The 18886-nt window shown below is 45.4% G+C and overlaps 1 protein-coding gene across 3 annotated transcripts in view; it reads left to right on the top strand.

Moving 5' to 3' along the window:
- Positions 1-18886, top strand: part of SLC5A6 (solute carrier family 5 member 6) — a 46747-nt gene that overhangs the window by 22720 nt on the left and 5141 nt on the right. For 2 of the 3 annotated variants that reach the window (XM_056563673.1, XM_056563674.1), the window contains exons 5-15: positions 1676-1743; positions 3686-3840; positions 4169-4309; positions 5366-5495; positions 10250-10338; positions 10421-10533; positions 13052-13119; positions 15412-15498; positions 15602-15786; positions 15869-15972; positions 16677-16831. In XM_056563673.1, coding sequence (XP_056419648.1) covers positions 1676-1743; positions 3686-3840; positions 4169-4309; positions 5366-5495; positions 10250-10338; positions 10421-10533; positions 13052-13119; positions 15412-15498; positions 15602-15786; positions 15869-15972; positions 16677-16831 — 1295 coding nt within the window. The remainder of the gene's footprint in view (positions 1-1675; positions 1744-3685; positions 3841-4168; positions 4310-5365; positions 5496-10249; positions 10339-10420; positions 10534-13051; positions 13120-15411; positions 15499-15601; positions 15787-15868; positions 15973-16676; positions 16832-18886) is intronic. The other variant, XM_056563675.1, reaches the window with a different exon arrangement.

The raw sequence follows: 18886 nt of genomic DNA, 5'->3' as shown, positions 1-18886 counted from the left end.
TCAGCGCCCTGTCCTCTGTATAGATTATAGATCACTACTGGAGGATCAGCGCCCTGTCCTCTGTATAGATTATAGATCACTACTGGAGGATCAGTGCCCTGTCCTCTGTATAGATTATAGATCAGTACCGGGGAGCAGCGCCCTGTTCTCTGTATAGATTATAGATCACTACCGGAGGATCAGCGCCCTGTCCTCTGTGTATAGATCAGTACCGGAGGATCAGCGCCCTGTCCTCTGTATAGATTATAGATCAGTACTGGGGAGCAGCGCCCTGTCCTCTGTATGGATTATAGATCAGTACTGGGGCACAGCGCCCTGTCCTCTGTATGGATTATAGATCAGTACTGGGGAGCAGCGCCCTGTCCTCTGTATGGATTATAGATCAGTACTGGGGAGCAGCGCCCTGTCCTCTGTATGGATTATAGATAATTACTGGGGCACAGCGCCCTGTCCTCTGTATGGATTATAGATAATTACTGGGGCACAGCGCCCTGTCCTCTGTATAGATTATAGATCAGTACTGGGGCACAGCGCCCTGTCCTCTGTATGGATTATAGATCAGTACTGGGGCACAGCGCCCTGTCCTCTGTATGGATTATAGATCAGTACTGGGGAGCAGCGCCCTGTCCTCTGTATAGATTATAGATCAGTACTGGGGAGCAGCGCCCTGTCCTCTTTATAGATTATAGATCAGTACTGGGGCACAGCGCCCTGTCCTCTGTATAGATTATAGATCAGTACCGGGGAGCAGCGCCCTGTCCTCTGTATAGATTATAGATCACTACCGGGGGAGCAGCGCCCTGTCCTCTGTATAGATTATAGATCAGTACTGGGGAGCAGCGCCCTGTCCTCTGTATAGATTATAGATCAGTACCGGGGAGCAGCGCCCTGTCCTCTGTATAGATTATAGATCAGTACTGGGGAGCAGCGCCCTGTCCTCTTTATAGATTATAGATCAGTACTGGGGAGCAGCGCCCTGTCCTCTGTATAGATTATAGATCAGTGCCCTGTCCTCTGTATAGATTATAGATCACTACTGGAGGATCAGTGCCCTGTCCTCTGTATAGATTATAGATCAGTACCGGGGAGCAGCGCCCTGTCCTCTGTATAGATTATAGATCAGTACCGGAGGATCAGCGCCCTGTCCTCTCTATAGATTATAGATCAGTACTGGGGAGCAGCGCCCTGTCCTCTGTATAGATTATAGATCAGTGCCCTGTCCTCTGTATAGATTATAGATCACTACTGGAGGATCAGTGCCCTGTCCTCTGTATAGATTATAGATCAGTACCGGGGAGCAGCGCCCTGTCCTCTGTATAGATTATAGATCAGTACCGGAGGATCAGCGCCCTGTCCTCTGTATAGATTATAGATCAGTACCGGAGGATCAGCGCCCTGTCCTCTCTATAGATTATAGATCAGTACTGGGAGCAGCGCCCTGTCCTCTGTATAGATTATAGATCAGCGCCCTGTCCTCTGTATAGATTATAGATCACTACTGGAGGATCAGTGCCCTGTCCTCTGTATAGATTATAGATCAGTACCGGAGGATCAGCGCCCTGTCCTCTGTATAGATTATAGATCAGTACCGGAGGATCAGCGCCTCGTCCTTTCCTGCCAGGATAATCATGTTTTGTATGACTGATCATCTCAATCTTCCAATTTCTCGTTGCAGTGACCGGCTTCAGCCTCTGGGGGGTGGTACTGACTATGGGACTGGTGTGCACACTCTACACCACACTGGTAGGTTTCTTATACAAGTCTCTCTAAAAATACATTTACCGTATATACTCGAGTATAAGCCGAGTTTTTCAGCACGATTTTTCGTGCTGAAAACACCCCCCTCGGCTTATACTCGAGTGAACTCCCCCACCCCCGCAGTGGTCTTCAACCTGCGGACTTCCAGAGGTTTCAAAACTACAACTCCCAGCAAGCCAGGGCAGCCATCGGCTGTCCGGGCTTGCTGGGAGTTGTAGTTTTGAAACCTCCGGAGGTCCGCAGGTTGAAGACCACTGCGGCCTTCAACATCATCCAGCCCCCTCTCACCCCCTTTAGTTCTGAGTACTCACCTCCGCTCGGCGCTGGTCCGGTCCTGCAGGGCTGTCCGGTAAGGAGGTGGTCCGGTGGGATAGTGGTTCCGGGCTGCTATCTTCACCGGGGAGGCCTCTTCTAAGCGCTTCGGGCCCGGCCTCAGAATAGTCACGTTGCCTTGACAACGACGCAGATACGTCGTTGTCAAGGCAACGGCTCTATTCCGGGCCGGAAGCGCGGAGAAGAGGCGCCCCCGGTGAAGATAGCAGCCCGGACCACCTCCTCACCGGACCACCTCCTTACCGGACAGCCCTGCAGGACCGGACCAGCGCCGAGCGGAGGTGAGTACTCAGAACTAAAGGGGGTGAGAGGGGGCTGGATGATGTTGAAGGCCGCAGTGGTCTTCAACCTGCGGACCTCCGGAGGTTTCAAAACTACAACTCCCAGCAAGCCCGGACAGCCGATGGCTGCCCGGGCTTGCTGGGAGTTGTAGTTTTGAAACCTCTGGAGGTCCGCATGTTGAAGGCCGCAGTGGTCTTCAACCTGCGGACCTCCGGAGGTTTCAAAACTACAACTCCCAGCAAGCCCGGACAGCCGATGGCTGCCCGGGCTTGCTGGGAGTTGTAGTTTTGAAACCTCTGGAGGTCCGCAGGTTGAAGACCACTGAGGGCGAATGATGAGAAGAGGATGATGAAGGGGGGGGGGGGGGTGTGGGGATGATGAAGGGGGGGGGTGTGGGATGATTACAAGGGGATGATGAAGGGGGGATGTGTGGGATGATAAGGGGATGTGTGGGATGATAAGGGGATGATGAAGGGGGGATGTGTGGGATGATAAGGGGATGTGTGGGATGATGACAAGGGGATGATGAAGGGGGGATGTGTGGGATAAGGGGATGTGTGGGATGATGACAAGGGGATGATGAAGGGGGGATGTGTGGGATGATGACAAGGGGATGATGAAGGGGGGATGTGTGGGATGATGACAAGGGGATGATGAAGGGGGGATGTGTGGGATGATAAGGGGATGTGTGGGATGATGACAAGGGGATGATGAAGGGGGGATGTGTGGGATGATAAGGGGATGTGTGGGATGATGACAAGGGGATGATGAAGGGGGGATGTGTGGGATGATGACAAGGGGATGATGAGGATGTTTAATGACGGGTCTGGATGATGACAGGGGGGGGATGAGGTATTTCCCACCCTAGGCTTATACTCGAGTCAATAACTTTTCCTGGGATTTTGGGTTGAAATTAGGGGTCTCGGCTTATACTCGGGTCGGCTTATACTCGAGTATATACGGTATATCAATAAATAAATTAAATGAATATATATTTTATTTGTTTTTTTTTAAATAAATTAAACCAATTACACAGGGGTAATTTATTTATAGGGCACAAATGTCCTGCTCCAAGGAGTATACGTGTGTGTGTATATATGTGTGTGTGTGTGTGTGTGTGTGTGTGTGTGTGTGTGTATATATATATTATATATATATATATATATATATATATATATATATATATATATACATACACACACGTGTATACTCCTTGGAGCGGGACATTTGTGCCCCTTGTGTTTCTGCTGGTGTCTGCCTGCAGCGCCCCCTATAGGTCATTGCTGATAACCCTCTCCTGCTCTCCATACAGGGTGGGCTGAAGGCGGTGATCTGGACAGATGTCATTCAGACCCTGGTGATGTTTGCGGGGCAGCTGGCGGTCATCATTGTGGGTACGGCCAAGGTTGGCGGCATACACGAGGTGTGGAACGTGTCTTTGGCGAATGACAAGATCTCCGGGATAAAGTAAGTGCGGTGTAATAGGACGCGGTCAGGGACCACAGCTCGGGGGTGGTTAGAGACGTGTCCACTGATATCTACCACCCACCCATTTTCATAACGAACGGTCCAACCCTGACCATCAGCGGCCAACATGTACGTAGACCAGTGGTCTCAAATTGTGGCCCTCCAGATGTTGCAAAACTTCAACTCCCAGCATGACAATGGCTGTCCGGGTATGCTGGGAGTTGAAGTTTTGCAACATCTGGAGGCCACAATTTGAGACCACTGACATAGACTGAGAGGTCAGGGGTCACCACTCTGCTCCATACTGACTGTACTCTCCTCATTTCAGCTTTAACCCGGACCCATTCACGCGCCATTCTATATGGTCTCTTGGCATCGGGGGCATTTTCCTAATGTTATCCCTGTATGGGGTGAACCAGGCGCAAGTGCAGAGATATCTCAGCTCCCGAACAGAGAAGGAAGCCATCCTGTAAGTTATGGTTCATCCTGTATTCTACTCCAGAGCTGCACTCACTATTCTGCTGGTGAGGTCACTGTGTACATACATTACTGATCCTGTGCTGATCCTGAGTTATATCCTGTATTATACTCCAGAGCTGTACTCACTATTCTGCTGGTGAGGTCACTGTGTACATACATTACATTACTTATCCTGTACTGATCCGGAGTTATATCCTGTATTATACTCCAGAGCTGTACTCACTATTCTGCTGGTGAGGTCACTGTGTACATACATTACATTACTTATCCTGTACTGATCCTGAGTAATATCCTGTATTATACCCCAGAGCTGTACTCACTATTCTGCTGGTGAGGTCACTGTGTACATACATTACATTACTTACCCTGTACTGATCCTGAGTTATATCCTGTATTATACTCCAGAGCTGTACTCACTATTCTGCTGGTCACTGTGTACATACATTACATTACTTATCCTGTACTGATCCTGAGTAATATCCTGTATTATACCCCAGAGCTGTACTCACTATTCTGCTGGTGAGGTCACTGTGTACATACATTACATTACATATCCTGTACTGATCCTGAGTTATATCCTGTATTATACTCTAGAGCTGTACTCACTATTCTGCTGGTGAGGTCACTGTGTACATACATTACATTACTTATCCTGTACTGATCCTGAGTTATATCATATATTATACTCCAGAGCTGTACTCACTATTCTGCTGGTGAGGTCACTGTGTACATACATTACATTACTTATCCTGTATTATACCCCAGAGCTGTACTCACTATTCTGCTGGTGAGGTCACTGTGTACATACATTACATTACTTATCCTGTACTGATCCTGAGTTATATCCTGTATTATACTCCAGAGCTGTACTCACTATTCTGCTGGTGGGGTCACTGTGTACATACATTACATTACTTATCCTGTACTGATCCTGAGTTATATCCTGTATTATACTCCAGAGCTGTACTCACTATTCTGCTGGTGAGGTTACTGTGTACATTACATTACTGATCCTGTGCTGATCCTGATCTCTGGTCTCCTCCAGGTCATGTTACGTGGTCTTCCCCTGTCAGCAGTTGGTCCTGGCTCTGGGATGTCTGACCGGGTTGGTGATGTTCGCTTATTACCAGAAGAATGAAATCCAGGACCCAGAAATTATTGCCGTCCCAGACCAGGTGAGCTCCGCGCTGCCCCCTGTGGTGATCTCTGCATTACACCTGTCCGCACCCAACGCACTCGTATTAATGTCTACTACAACAAAAAAGTAACGTTATTGGGGTTGGAATATGGTGATTCAAAGAATAATAAATTAGATTAATAAATAATAAAATAAACTGTTCTACATTAGGACACTGAGAATTTTTTATTTTTCGGGTTTTCCTTTTTCCTCAGACCTTCCTTTTTTCCGTCCACAGACCCATATGAGGGATTGTTGTGTTTTTTTGCGCGACCACTTGTACTTTTGTAAGGACACCTTTTATTTTACCATGAAATGTACGGCGCAACCCTCACCTATGGTTAAACTGTATATTCTGTGGGTCAGCACGACGATTAGAATACACTTTTATGTTTACATACTTTTTCTATTATTGTTAAACTTTTTTTTTTTTTTTCTTTAAATAAAATAGCCATGCTAAAAGGGGTACTCCGCTGCCAGACATCTTATCCCCCTATCCAAAGGATAGGGATAAGATGTCTGATCGCTGGGGTTCCCCTGCGATCTCCCGCAGCACCCGACATTCTAAACAATCAGAGTTCCTGCGGCAATGGTCGTGATGTCACAGCCACGCCCCCTCGTGATGTCACACCACTCCCCCTCCATTTTATATCTATGGGAGGGGGTGTGGCGTGTAACAAAATGTTTAGGACGCCGGAGTACCCCTTTAAAATTTTCCTCTCTAACACTTTTTATTACTACTTTGAGTCATTTTTTGCGCCATGAACTGTACTTTATCAGTACCATTTTAATTTTGTTTTAATTACTTTTTTTGATCGCTATTTTTAACTTTTTCTCTTTTTTTATGTGAAATGACAAAAAAATTGGCATTTCTAGCATTTTATTTTTTTTTTCACTGTGCAGGATAATCAGCATTATGTTTTAGTAGTTTGGACAACTCCGCACCTGGTGATACCAAATATGTAATTGTGTGTGTTGGGGGGCCCCCTAGAGGACACGTAGCGTACATGTATATCATGGCAGGTTTACAGTCCATAACCCAATGCGTTTGCTTCATAGTCCGTCCGGTGTTCTAAATGAACGCTGGGAGCTGCACAGAGATCACGGGGGTCCCAGCAGTGGGACCCCCGCAATCAGACATCTTATCTAAGGGCGGAGTACACCTTTAACAAAATGTATATACTTTGAGTATAGTTGTAATTGTCATGATCTGCAGAATAGAGTCCTATCAGGCGTACTGTGAACGGCGCAAAGCTAAATCCCTAAAGAGCTTGGAGGAGGTGGGGGTCTTATGTGTTACAGTGGGGATCAAAAGTTTGGGCACCCCAGGTAAAAATGTGTATTAATGTGCATAAAGAAGCCAAGGAAAGATGGAAAAGTCTCCAAAAGGCATCAAATTACAGATTAGGCATTCTTATAATATGTCAACAAATGTTAGATTTTATTTCCATCATTTACACTTTCAAAATAACAGAAAACAAAAAAATGGTGTCTGCAAAAGTTTGGGCACCCTGCAGAATTTATAGCACGCACTGCCCCCTTTGCAAAGCAGAGACCTGACAGTGTCATGGATTGTTCTCAATCATCATCTGGGAAGACCACGTGATGTCAATCTCAAAGGTTTTTAATGCCCAGACTCATCTGACCTTGCCCCAACAATCAGCACCATGGGTTCTTCTAAGCAGTTGTCTAGAAATCTGAAACTGAAAATAGTTGACGCTCACAAAGCTGGAGAAGGCTATAAGAAGATAGCAAAATGTTTTCAGATGTCAATATCCTCTGTTCGGAATGTAATTAAGAAATGGCAGTCATCAGGAACAGATTAAGTTAAAGCAAGATCTGGAAGACCAAGAAAAATATCAGACAGAACAGCTCGCAGGATTGTGAGAAAAACTATTCAAAACCCACGTTTGACTGCACAATCCCTCCAGAAAGATCTGGCAGACACTGGAGTTGTGGTACACCATTCCACTATAAAGAGATACTTGTACAAATATGGTCTTCATGGAAGAGTCATCAGAAGAAAACCTCTTCTACGTCCTCACCACAAAAATCAGTGTTTGAACTTTGCAAATGAACATATAGACAAGCCTGATGCATTTTGGAAACAAGTTCTGTGGACCGATGAGGTTAAAATTGAACTTTTTGGCCTGAATGAGCAAAGGTACGTTTGGAGAAGAAGGGGAACAGAATTTAATGAAAAGAACCTCTGTCCAACTGTTAAGCAGGGGGGTGGATCAATCCTGCTTTGGGGTTGTATTGCAGCCAGTGGCACAGGGAACATCTCACGAGTAGAAGGAAAAATTGATTCAATAAAATTTCTGCAAATTTTGGATGCTAACTTGATGCCATCTGTAAAAAAGCTGAAGTTAAAGAGAGGATGGCTTCTACAAATGGATAATGATCCTAAACACACCTCAAAATCCACGGGGGATTACATCAAGAGGCGTAAACTGAAGGTCTTGCCATGGCCTTCACAATCTCCTGACCTCAACATAATTGAAAATCTATGGATAGACCTTAAAAGAGCAGTGCTTGACACAGTCCAGAAATCTCAAAGAACTGGAAGACTTTTGTAAGGAAGAATGGGCAAAGATACCTCAAACAAGAACTGAAAGACTCTTGGCTGCTACAAAAAGTGTTTACAAGCTGTGATACCTGCCAAAGGGGGCAGTACAAGATATTAACTCTGCAGGGTGCCCAAACTTTTGCAGATGCCATTTTTTTTTTTTCTGTTATTTTGAAAGTGTAAATGATGTAAATAAAATGTAACTTTTGGTGACATATTATAAGAATGTCTAATCTGTAATTTGATGCCTTTTGGAGATTTTTCCATCTTTCCTTGGCTTCTATATACACATTAATACACATTTTTACCTGGGGGGCCCAAACTTATGATCCCCACTGTAGTTGTCCTTGTATTGAGAGCCCGGTGTTTGAATATGTCCACTAAATATAGGTGTTGCTTCTTTTTTTTAAAACTTTTTTTATATTTTCAGAGATTAAACTGGGATATATAATATTTACCGTATTTATCGGCATATAACACGCACTTTTTAGGCTAAAACTTTTGCTGCCGGCCCTTCTCTCCCCCTGTCTATCGGTGCCGCTGCCCGTTCTCTCCCCCTGACTATCGGCGCCGATAGCCAGGGGGAGAGAAGCGGTGCCGACAGACAGGGGGAGAGAAGGGGCTGCGGCACCCATTGCTGGCGCCGCTGCCCCGTTGCCTCCCCCATCCCCGGTTGTATAATTACCTGTTGCCGGGGTCGGGTCCGCGCTGCTGCAGGCCTCCGGTGTGCGTCCTCTGCATTGTTGCTATGCGCTGCGAGACGCAATGACGTCCCTCGTCATTGCGTCGCGCCGTGCAGTGCATAACAACGACGCATGGGACGCACACCGGAGGCCTGCAGCAGCGCGGAACCGACCCCGGCAACAGGTAATTATACAACCGGGGATGGGGGAGGCAACGGGGCAGCGGAGGGAGGCCCATTGCCGGTGCCGCCTCTCTCCCCCTGGCTATCGGCACCGGCACCGATTAGTCAGGGGGAGAGAACGGGCAGCAGTGCCGATAGCCAGTGGGAGAAAAGCGGCAGCAGCAGCGCTCTAGACCCCAGGAAAGGCAGGGGGAGAGAAGTGGGCAGCGACAGCCTCTCTCCCCCTGCCTTTCCTGGGGATGTATCGGGGTATACACATGCGCGCACACACACCCTCGTTTTACCATGGATATTTGGGTAAAAAACTTTTTTTACCCAAATATCCTTGGTAAAATGAGGGTGTGTTATAGGCCGGTGCGTGGAATACCCCGATAAATACGGTGTGTGTGTGTGTGTGTGTGTGTATATATATATATGTGTGTGTATATATGTATATATATATATATATGTGTATATATATATATATATATATATGTGTATATATATATATATATATATATGTGTATATATATATATATGTGTATATATATATATATATGTGTATATATATATATATATGTGTGTATATATATATATATATATGTGTATATATATATATATATATGTGTATGTATATATATATATATATATGTGTATGTATATATATATATATATATGTGTATATATATATATATGTATGTGTGTATATATATGTATGTGTGTATATATATGTATGTGTGTATATATATGTATGTATATATATATATATATAATATTTTTTTTTTTTTTTTTTTTTATTATAAATATATAATAGTAGTAAAAAAATTATATATATATATATATATATATATATATATATATATATATATATATATATATATATTATTATAATAAAAATGTTGTTATATACAGGAGGTATGGGTCCTATAAAAATAAATTGTATACACCCATAACCCCCTCAAGGTCACTGTTAATACTGTTCTTGAAAATGATTGCAAGGGCAACCGAAACGTTGCCTCCTGTTCACATGATGGAATAAAAGCTATTCACATTTTTCACCAATTGAAATGCTACAAGTGATTTTATTTTAATGTAATTTTTTATTTATTTTTTGGCCTGTGCTATGAGACCCTGACCTGGGTTCTCCACTTGCTGGCACCCGCACATAACTTCTATGATGACCTCTATGATGACCTCTATTATTACCTTTTATGCAGTGCTGCTCTCCTTCTCCTTTTGTGTGTATTAATATATTTATATTAGTCACTTTTTTTTTAATTTTATTTATTTTTTTTATTTTTTCCCCTCTCTCCCGTTTCTGGTCTCCCCGGTGGTGTAGATGGTTCTGTACTTTGTCATGGACATCCTGCAGGACTTCCCTGGCCTCCCCGGACTGTTTGTGGCCTGTCTCTTCAGCGGGGCCCTCAGGTGAGTTTGTGACTCCTAGAGGGGCTTAGAGTGAATCATTGCCCTCTGACCCCCGATAACCGTGCTCTCTGCTCCCCCTCAGCACCATCTCCTCCGCCTTTAACTCTCTGGCTACAGTGACCATGGAGGACCTGATCAAACCGTATTACCCCAACCTCACCGAGTCACGGGCAACTCTGCTCTCCAAGTGTCTGGGTGAGTATAGAAGGTAGGGTGGACCGTACCATCATGACAGGTGAGCAGCGGCTGTACTATGCGTCTGTGAGGAGGGGGGGGACATTGTTTAAAGACTCCGACACCTTTTACGTGACATCTCTCCAGCCAGGAACAAGCAATGGTGAAATATTTTCTGCAATTTGTTTAACCCCTTGAGGACACGACATAGATGTACATCATAGTACCCTGATACCCAGCGCGCGCCATGGCGTCCATTTATGTCATGAACATGAAGTGAGCGCAGCGATCTGCAGCCGGGACCTCACCGATAATGGCTGACATCATCTATCGTGCCGATGCCCGCCATTAGCCCTTTAGATGCTGCGATCAGTAGTCATAACGGCATGTAAAGCAGTGGGAGGACTTAATGGCACTCATGTGACCCCCAACAACAGGGATCGTGGGTGTATGTTGGAAATGGCGGCCAGAGGTCCCTTTTACCTGCTCTGTACCGCTCTTCAGGGATCTTCTCTTATGGTCTGCTGTCTGGCAGGTTGTACTAGTAGATTGCCGATATTACTGGGGAAAAAAATTTTATATTTGCTATTACTGTTGGGCTAAGCATTCATAACTTTTTTTTTTTATTTGATTTTTTCTCCCCCCCCCCCCCCCCCCCCCAAGTCCACAAAAAAATTTAAATGTAAATAAGCCCCTCCCCCCAATAGAAAATAAAAAATCGCCTCATTTTTACTATTTTACAAATTGGGGAAAAAATAAATAAATAAATTTGGTATTATTAGGAAATGTACGGACCATTAAAATATAATGTTATCGGGAATTGCTACTTTTTATTCCTTTATTTTTCTGGGATGTGATGGGACCAAAAAGTGCTAAAACAAACTCCTGCATAAACTAAGTTGTACTGATTTAAAAACTACAGACCACTGCGCAAAAAAATTAGACCTGACACATTAGCGTATACCGAAAAATATGACCCCTTTATAAGGGGGTAACAAAAGGGAAATGTAAAAATTTAAAGCGCAGTGATTTTCTGCCATAAAGATTTTTTTTCCTTTTAAGTAAAACAGTAAGAAATGTGCAAATTTGCAAAAAAAAGTGTTTTTTTTTTTCCTTTTTTTTTTTTTCCTTTTTTTTCTTTGTTTTATTTTACTGCATATGGGTCTGTGGATGGGGAAAAATAAGTGGTCTCCTAAAATGCGAGGTGGGAAAAAAATTTAATTTAATTGGCCGTGTCCTCAGGGGGTTAAAGTGGTTATCCAGGAAAAAACTTTTTTTTGTATATCAACTGGCTCCAGAAAGTTAAACAGATTTGTAAATTACTTCTATTAAAAAATCTTAATCCTTTGAGTACTTATGAGCTTCTGAAGTTAAGGTTGTTCTTTTCTGTCTAAGTGCTCTCTGATTACACCTGTCTTGGGAACTGTCCAGTTTTGAAGAGATTTGCTAAGGGGATTTTCTTCTAAACTGGGCGTTTCCCGAGACAGGTGTCATCAGAGAGGATTTAGACAGAAAAGAACAACCTTAACTTCAGAAGCTCATAAGTACTGAAAGGATTAAGATTTTTTTAACAGAAGTAATTTACAAATCTGTTTAACTTTCTGGAGCCAGTTGATATATAAAAATTTTTTTATTTTTTTTCCTGGATAACCCCTTTAATGTTGTTTTTTTTAATTTTTTTTTTTTTTTTCTGGCCTGGACACTTGTTGACTTTTCGAGCGAATATTTTTTGTATAAATTTTTTTTTTGTGCAGATTTGTGTGTGTTCCGTGTTCCTCCATATGTGTCTGTCGCGTTGTTCTCGCCCCCCCCCCCATCCCACGTGATGTAACGTACAGCGCATACTCTACAACTGTGTGGTAAACGTTCATGTCCTGCGCAGGTCCCCCCCTCCCCCAGCCTACCGCGGACATACAGCCACATAACAGTTTGTGGTATCCTGACTGACGCCCCATTGGATTCTGGGTATGAAAGCTCCAATTGGCGCATGATGTCACTGTTACGTTCCCACCATCTCTTCAGCATCTGCACCGCGCCCCTCCCCCTGTGTGTGTGAACACTTCAGCCCTCCGCCTGCCGCCTCACCCAGCTTTCCCACAATCCCGATATGACAAATCTGCGCTTGACAAATTTAGCCGGATGGCATCGCACACGGCCATGGGCGTAGTCACTCAGCTTTCCCAGGACCCAGAGAGGCATTATACTCTGTATTTCAGTGCTTCGCAACCGGGTGTCCCTCCAGCTGTTGATGAACTACAACTCCCAGCATGCCCGGACAGCCGTTGGCTGTCCGGGCCTGCTGGGAGTTGTAGTTCTGCAACAGCTGGAGTCACACAGGTTGGGAAGAACTTTTTTTTATTTTCAATTCCAGCTGTTGCCTCTAGGGGGAGACTAGTGATCTTGTCCTTGGAGGGCTGAACTGTTATGGTGGAGTTGTACCCCTGTAAACCCCCCCCCACCATCAGCCTTCATCCCCCGCTAGTCATCCCACCCAGGACAGGGACCCCATAACTAGACCTAACTTTCCGTCTCCTTACAGCCCTGACCTACGGTCTCCTCTGCCTGGGAATGGCCTACATCTCCTCCCTGATGGGCTCCGTGCTGCAGGTAAGTACTAGGAGCAGAGTAACCACAGCAGCACAAAGTATTTTAACCCCTTAAGGACTCAGCCCATTTTGGCCTTAAGGACTCAGACAATTTAATTTTTACGTTTTCATTTTTTCCTCCTCGCCTTCTAAAAATCATAACTCTTTTATATTTTCATCCACAGACTAGTATGAGGGCTTGTTTTTTGCGCGACCAGTTGTCCTTTGTAATGACATCACTCATTATATCATAAAATGTATGGCGCAACCAAAAAACACTATTTTTGTGGGGAAATTAAAACAAAAAACGCAATTTTGCTAATTTTGGAAGGTTTTGTTTTCACGCCGTACAATTTCTGGTAAAAATGACGTGTGTTCTTTATTCTGAGGGTCAATACGATTAAAATGATACCCATTATTATATACTTTTATATTATTGTTGCGCTTAAAAAAAATCACAAACTTTTTAACCAAATTAGTACGTTTATAATCCCTTTATTTTGATGACCTATAACTTTTTTATTTTTCCGTATAAGCGGCGGTATGGGGGCTCATTTTTTGCGCCATGATCTGTACTTTTTTTTGATACCACATTTGTATATAAAAAACTTTTAATACATTTTTTATAATTTTTTTTTTAATAAAATGTATTAAAAAAGTAGGAATTTTGGACTTTTTAAATTTTTTTTCGTTCACGCCGTTCACCGTACGGGATCATTAACATTTTATTTTAATAGTTCGGACATTTACGCACGCGGGGATACCAAATATGTCTATAAAAAATGTTTTTTACGCTTTTTGGGGGTAAAATAGGAAAAAACGGACGTTTTACTTTTTTATTGGGGGAGGGGATTTTTCACTTTTTTTTTACTTTTACTTTTACATTTTTTTACATTTTTTTTTACACTTGAATAGTCCCCATAGGGGACTATTCATAGCAATACCATGATTGCTAATACTGATCTGTTCTATGTATAGGACATAGAACAGATCAGTATTATCGGTCATCTCCTGCTCTGGTCTGCTCGATCACAGACCAGAGCAGAAGACACCGGGAGCCGGACGGAGGAAGGAGAGGGGACCTCCGTGCGGCGTTATGAATGATCGGATCCCCGCAGCAGCGCTGCGGGCGATCCGATCGTTCATTTTAATCGCGAACTCCCGCAGATGCCGGGATCTGTATTGATCCCGGCACCTGAGGGGTTAATGGCGGACGCCCGCGAGATCGCGGGCGTCGGCCATTGCCGGCGGGTCCCTGGCTGCGATCAGCAGCCGGGATCAGCCGCGCATGACACGGGCATCGCTCCGATGCCCGCGGTTATGCTTAGGACGTAAATGTACGTCCTGGTGCGTTAAGTACCACCTCACCAGGACGTACATTTACGTCCTGCGTCCTTAAGGGGTTAAAGGGGTACTCCGGTGGAAAACACGATTTTAGTTTTAAATCAACTGATGCCAGAAAGTTAAACAGATTTGTAAATGACTTCTATTTAAAAATACGAATCCTTCCAGTGCTTATCAGCTGCTGTATGCTCCACAGGAAGTTGTATAGTTCTTTCTGTCTGACCACAGTGCTCTCTGCTGACACCTCTGTCCGTATCAGGAACTGTCCAGAACAGCATAGGTTCGCTATGGGGATTTCCCCGTTCCCCAGGAAATCTGCACGAATTAGAAGTGTGAATAAGCCCCTTACCCCTTGCCTTTTAAATGGGTACCCCGATGGAAAAAAAAAAAACTTTTATTATTTTTTTAAATCACCTGGTGCCAGAAAGTTATACAGATGTGTAAATGACTTCTATATAAAAATCATAATCCTTCCAGTACTTATCAGCTGCTGTATGCCCCACAGGAAGTTATTTTCTGTCTGCCCACAGTGCTCTCTGCTGACACCTCTGTCCATTTTAGGAACTTTCCAGAGTAGGAGAAAATCCCCATGGAAAACCTCCATCTGCTCTGGACAGTTCCTGACATGGACAGAGTTGTCAGCTGAGAGCACTGTGGTTGGACTGGAAAGAAATTCAAAAAGAAAAGAACTTCCTGTGGAGCATACAGCAGCCGATAAGTACTGGAAGGATTAAGATTTTTAATAGAAGTAATTTACAAATCTGTTTATCTTTCTGGCACTAGGTGATTAAAAAAAATAAAAATAAAGTTGGTTTTCCAGTGGAGTACCCCTTTAAATTTTTCTGTTTTGAATAGGAAGCAGAGTACCCACAGCAGCGCAGAGTATTTCAGTCAGTGAGGGCAGTGCTGCAGGTGATGGGGTATGTGGTGCTTACCCTCTCGGTCTAACATGTCCTCTTCCTCCCCTCAGGCCGCCCTCAGTATTTTTGGCATAGTCGGAGGACCCCTGCTGGGCATCTTCTGCCTGGGATTCTTCTTCCCCTTCACCAATTCCATTGTGAGTGTCTGATACATTGTCACGAACCCTCAACACTCTTACGGGTGACCTATTTTTGCACCTCACTGCTTACCCCTAACCCACGTCTCCTCTGTCCCCGCAGGGCGCTGTCACAGGTCTGTTGGCCGGGCTCATCATGGCGTTCTGGATTGGCATTGGTAGCTTTGTGGACAGAATGGCCACCGGCGCCTCCTCCCCCGTCCTGAACATCACCAGCGCTCCGGATATGGGGAACCTCACCACCACCGTCATGACCACACTGCTGACGTCCGCTAACGCCACCAAGAGGTAGGAGGCGGAAGACTCCTTTACATTTGTGTTTGTTTGTTTTTTCAGCATGCCCTGACCGCCACCTTCTCTCTCCTCACAGCCTGACCGGCCTGAAGAGGTTCCACGCGTTGTCCTACATGTGGTACAGCGCCCATAACTCCACCACCGTGGTCATCGTGGGCATCATCGTCAGCCTGCTGACCGGTCAGTGTCCTGGTGATGTTTACCCGTGTTGTGTTTATATAAGAACTCTGCTTGCTGTCAGTGAATTTAAGCATGTTTATCTACATTCAGAAGTTGAAAACTCACCCTGACCTAATGTTTGTCACAGCTGAGGGTCTGTTACTGTTGTGTTTAGCGTCAGACTACCGGCTTATCTGAACAGACTGCGCTCCTGACGGACACGTTTTACCTGGAAAGAGAGATGTGCTGCTGATGTGTATAAAGGGGTACTCCGCTGCTCAGTGTTTGGAACAAACTGTTCCGAACGCTGGAGCTGGCGTCGGGAGCTCGTGACATCATAGCCCCGCCTTCTCGATGCAAGTCTATGGGAGGGGGCGTGACGCCCCCTCCCATAGACTTGCATTGAGGGGGCGGGGCTATGACGTCAAGACCTCCCGGCGCCGGCTCCACGTTCGGAACAGTTTGTTCCAAACACTGAGCAGCGGAGTACCCCTTTATACACACAGACAATTCTATTCACTGACAGAAAGCTGAGATGCTGATGCTGCTGAGGAGTTAATTCTTAAAGCTCCCAGTCTGATCCCCCCCCCCCCCCCCTATATCTATGTATCTGTCTCACAATCCCTGACCCAGAGAACTTACAATCTATCCCCCGCTGTGCTATCAGTTTCATGTTGGGGGAGGGGGGTAGTCTTGGTAGTCTGCTGACCCCTGGTGTGTTTCAGGTCCGATGAAGGGGAGAGACGTGGACCCCCGCACAGTGTACCTCGTCCTGCCCAGACTGCTGTTCTTCCTGCCGGATACATACAAGGAGCGGCTGAGGTTCGGGGTGCCCCACATTGCTGAGGTAGGGGAGCGTCACTCCTCCAGGCTCCTGAAGGTACACGTGTTATTAGGAGTTTTCTTATTTTCCCTGTTCTGGTCTCAGGATGTGAGTGCGGTATCAGTCTCTATCCTCCTCCTCCTGTTCTGTAGCCTCAGTCTCTATCCTCCTCCTGTTGTGTAACCTCAGTCTCTATCCTCCTCCTGTTGTGTAACCTCAGTCTCTATCCTCCTCCTGTTGTGTAACCTCAGTCTCTATCCTCCTCCTCCTGTTCTGTAACCTCAGTCTCTATCCTCCTCCTCCTGTTCTGTAACCTCAGTCTCTATCCTCCTCCTGTTGTGTAACCTCAGTCTCTATCCTCCTCCTCCTGTTATGTAACCTCAGTCTCTATCCTCCTCCTGTTGTGTAACCTCAGTCTCTATCCTCCTCCTCCTGTTCTGTAACCTCAGTCTCTATCCTCCTCCTCCTGTTCTGTAGCCTCAGTCTCTATCCTCCTCCTCCTGTTCTGTAGCCTCAGTCTCTATCCTCCTCCTGTTGTGTAACCTCAGTCTCTATCCTCCTCCTGTTGTGTAACCTCAGTCTCTATCCTCCTCCTGTTGTGTAACCTCAGTCTCTATCCTCCTCCTCCTGTTCTGTAACCTCAGTCTCTATCCTCCTCCTCCTGTTCTGTAACCTCAGTCTCTATCCTCCTCCTGTTGTGTAACCTCAGTCTCTATCCTCCTCCTCCTGTTATGTAACCTCAGTCTCTATCCTCCTCCTGTTGTGTAACCTCAGTCTCTATCCTCCTCCTCCTGTTCTGTAGCCTCAGTCTCTATCCTCCTCCTGTTGTGTAACCTCAGTCTCTATCCTCCTCCTCCTGTTCTGTAACCTCAGTCTCTATCCTCCTGTAACCTCAGTCTCTATCCTCCTCCTGTTGTGTAACCTCAGTCTCTATCCTCCTCCTCCTCCTGTTCTGTAGCCTCAGTCTCTATCCTCCTCCTCCTCCTCCTGTTCTGTAGCCTCAGTCTCTATCCTCCTCCTCCTCCTCCTGTTCTGTAGCCTCAGTCTCTGTCCTCCTGTTCTGTAGCCTCAGTCTCTTTCCTCCTGATCTGTAGCCTCAGTCTCTGTCCTCCTTCTGCTGTTCTGTAGCCTCAGTCTCTCCTCTGCCCCCTCCTCCTCCTGTTGTGTAATCTCATTTTCTATCCTCCTTCCCTCCCATCATCTCCATGGGGTGAGATTATATATAGTGCACAATGTGATAGAGCAACAGAAAATGCTAGCAGAAAGCTTGAGTATATAGGGAGAGGTATTAGCAGTAAAGGGAAGTGCTCATGGGTGTATAGGGAGAGGTATTAGCAGTAGAGAGGAGTGTTCATGTGTGTGTATAGGGAGAGGCAGTAGAGAGGGAATTGCTCATGGGTGTATAGGGAGAGGTATTAGCAGTAAAGGGAAGTGCTCATGGGTGTATAGGGAGAGGTATTAGCAGTAAAGGGAAGTGCTCATGGGTGTATAGGGAGAGGTATTAGCAGTAAAGGGAAGTGCTCATGGGTGTGTAGGGAGAGGTATTAGCAGTAAAGGGAGGTGCTCATGGGTGTGTAGGGAGAGGTATTAGCAGTAAAGGGAGGTGCTCTTGGGTGTATGGGGAGAGGTATTATCAGTTGAGAGGGAAGTATAAGATAGGCATAAGGCTATCCTTCATATAAGATATGGCCAGGGACTATTCATAGTATTCAGGATATTGGGCAGACCAGATGAGCCGAATGGTTGTTATCTGCCGACACATTGTGTCTCTATGATGACCTCACTGTGGGGATTTGGCTGATGACCTCACTGTGGGGATTTGGCTGATGACCTCGCTCTATGAGGTGACTATCTCCTGCTGCGATATAGGTGGAGTGCAGTTTCTTTCCTTACACAATCAGTTATGGTCTAAGCCTTAAGTATCCACAGTGATCGCCCTATATAAGGTGCAGTGTTCTCTCCCTGGGCAGATCTCGGTCGGGTTACGTCCAGTGCAGTGTTTGTGCCTCCAGCACCAGAAGATTGGCCTCACTGGTGTGCCTCCACCCCCCTTCCTTCTCTGTGACCTCCCTGGTCATTGTGCCCCCCCCCCCCTTTAGGTGGCCTCCCTGG

Source organism: Hyla sarda, chromosome 3, assembly GCF_029499605.1.
Source record: "Hyla sarda isolate aHylSar1 chromosome 3, aHylSar1.hap1, whole genome shotgun sequence".
Classification (NCBI taxonomy): domain Eukaryota; kingdom Metazoa; phylum Chordata; class Amphibia; order Anura; family Hylidae; genus Hyla; species Hyla sarda.
Note: the sequence above shows the minus strand (reverse complement) of the source record. Positions and strands in the feature narration are given on the sequence as shown.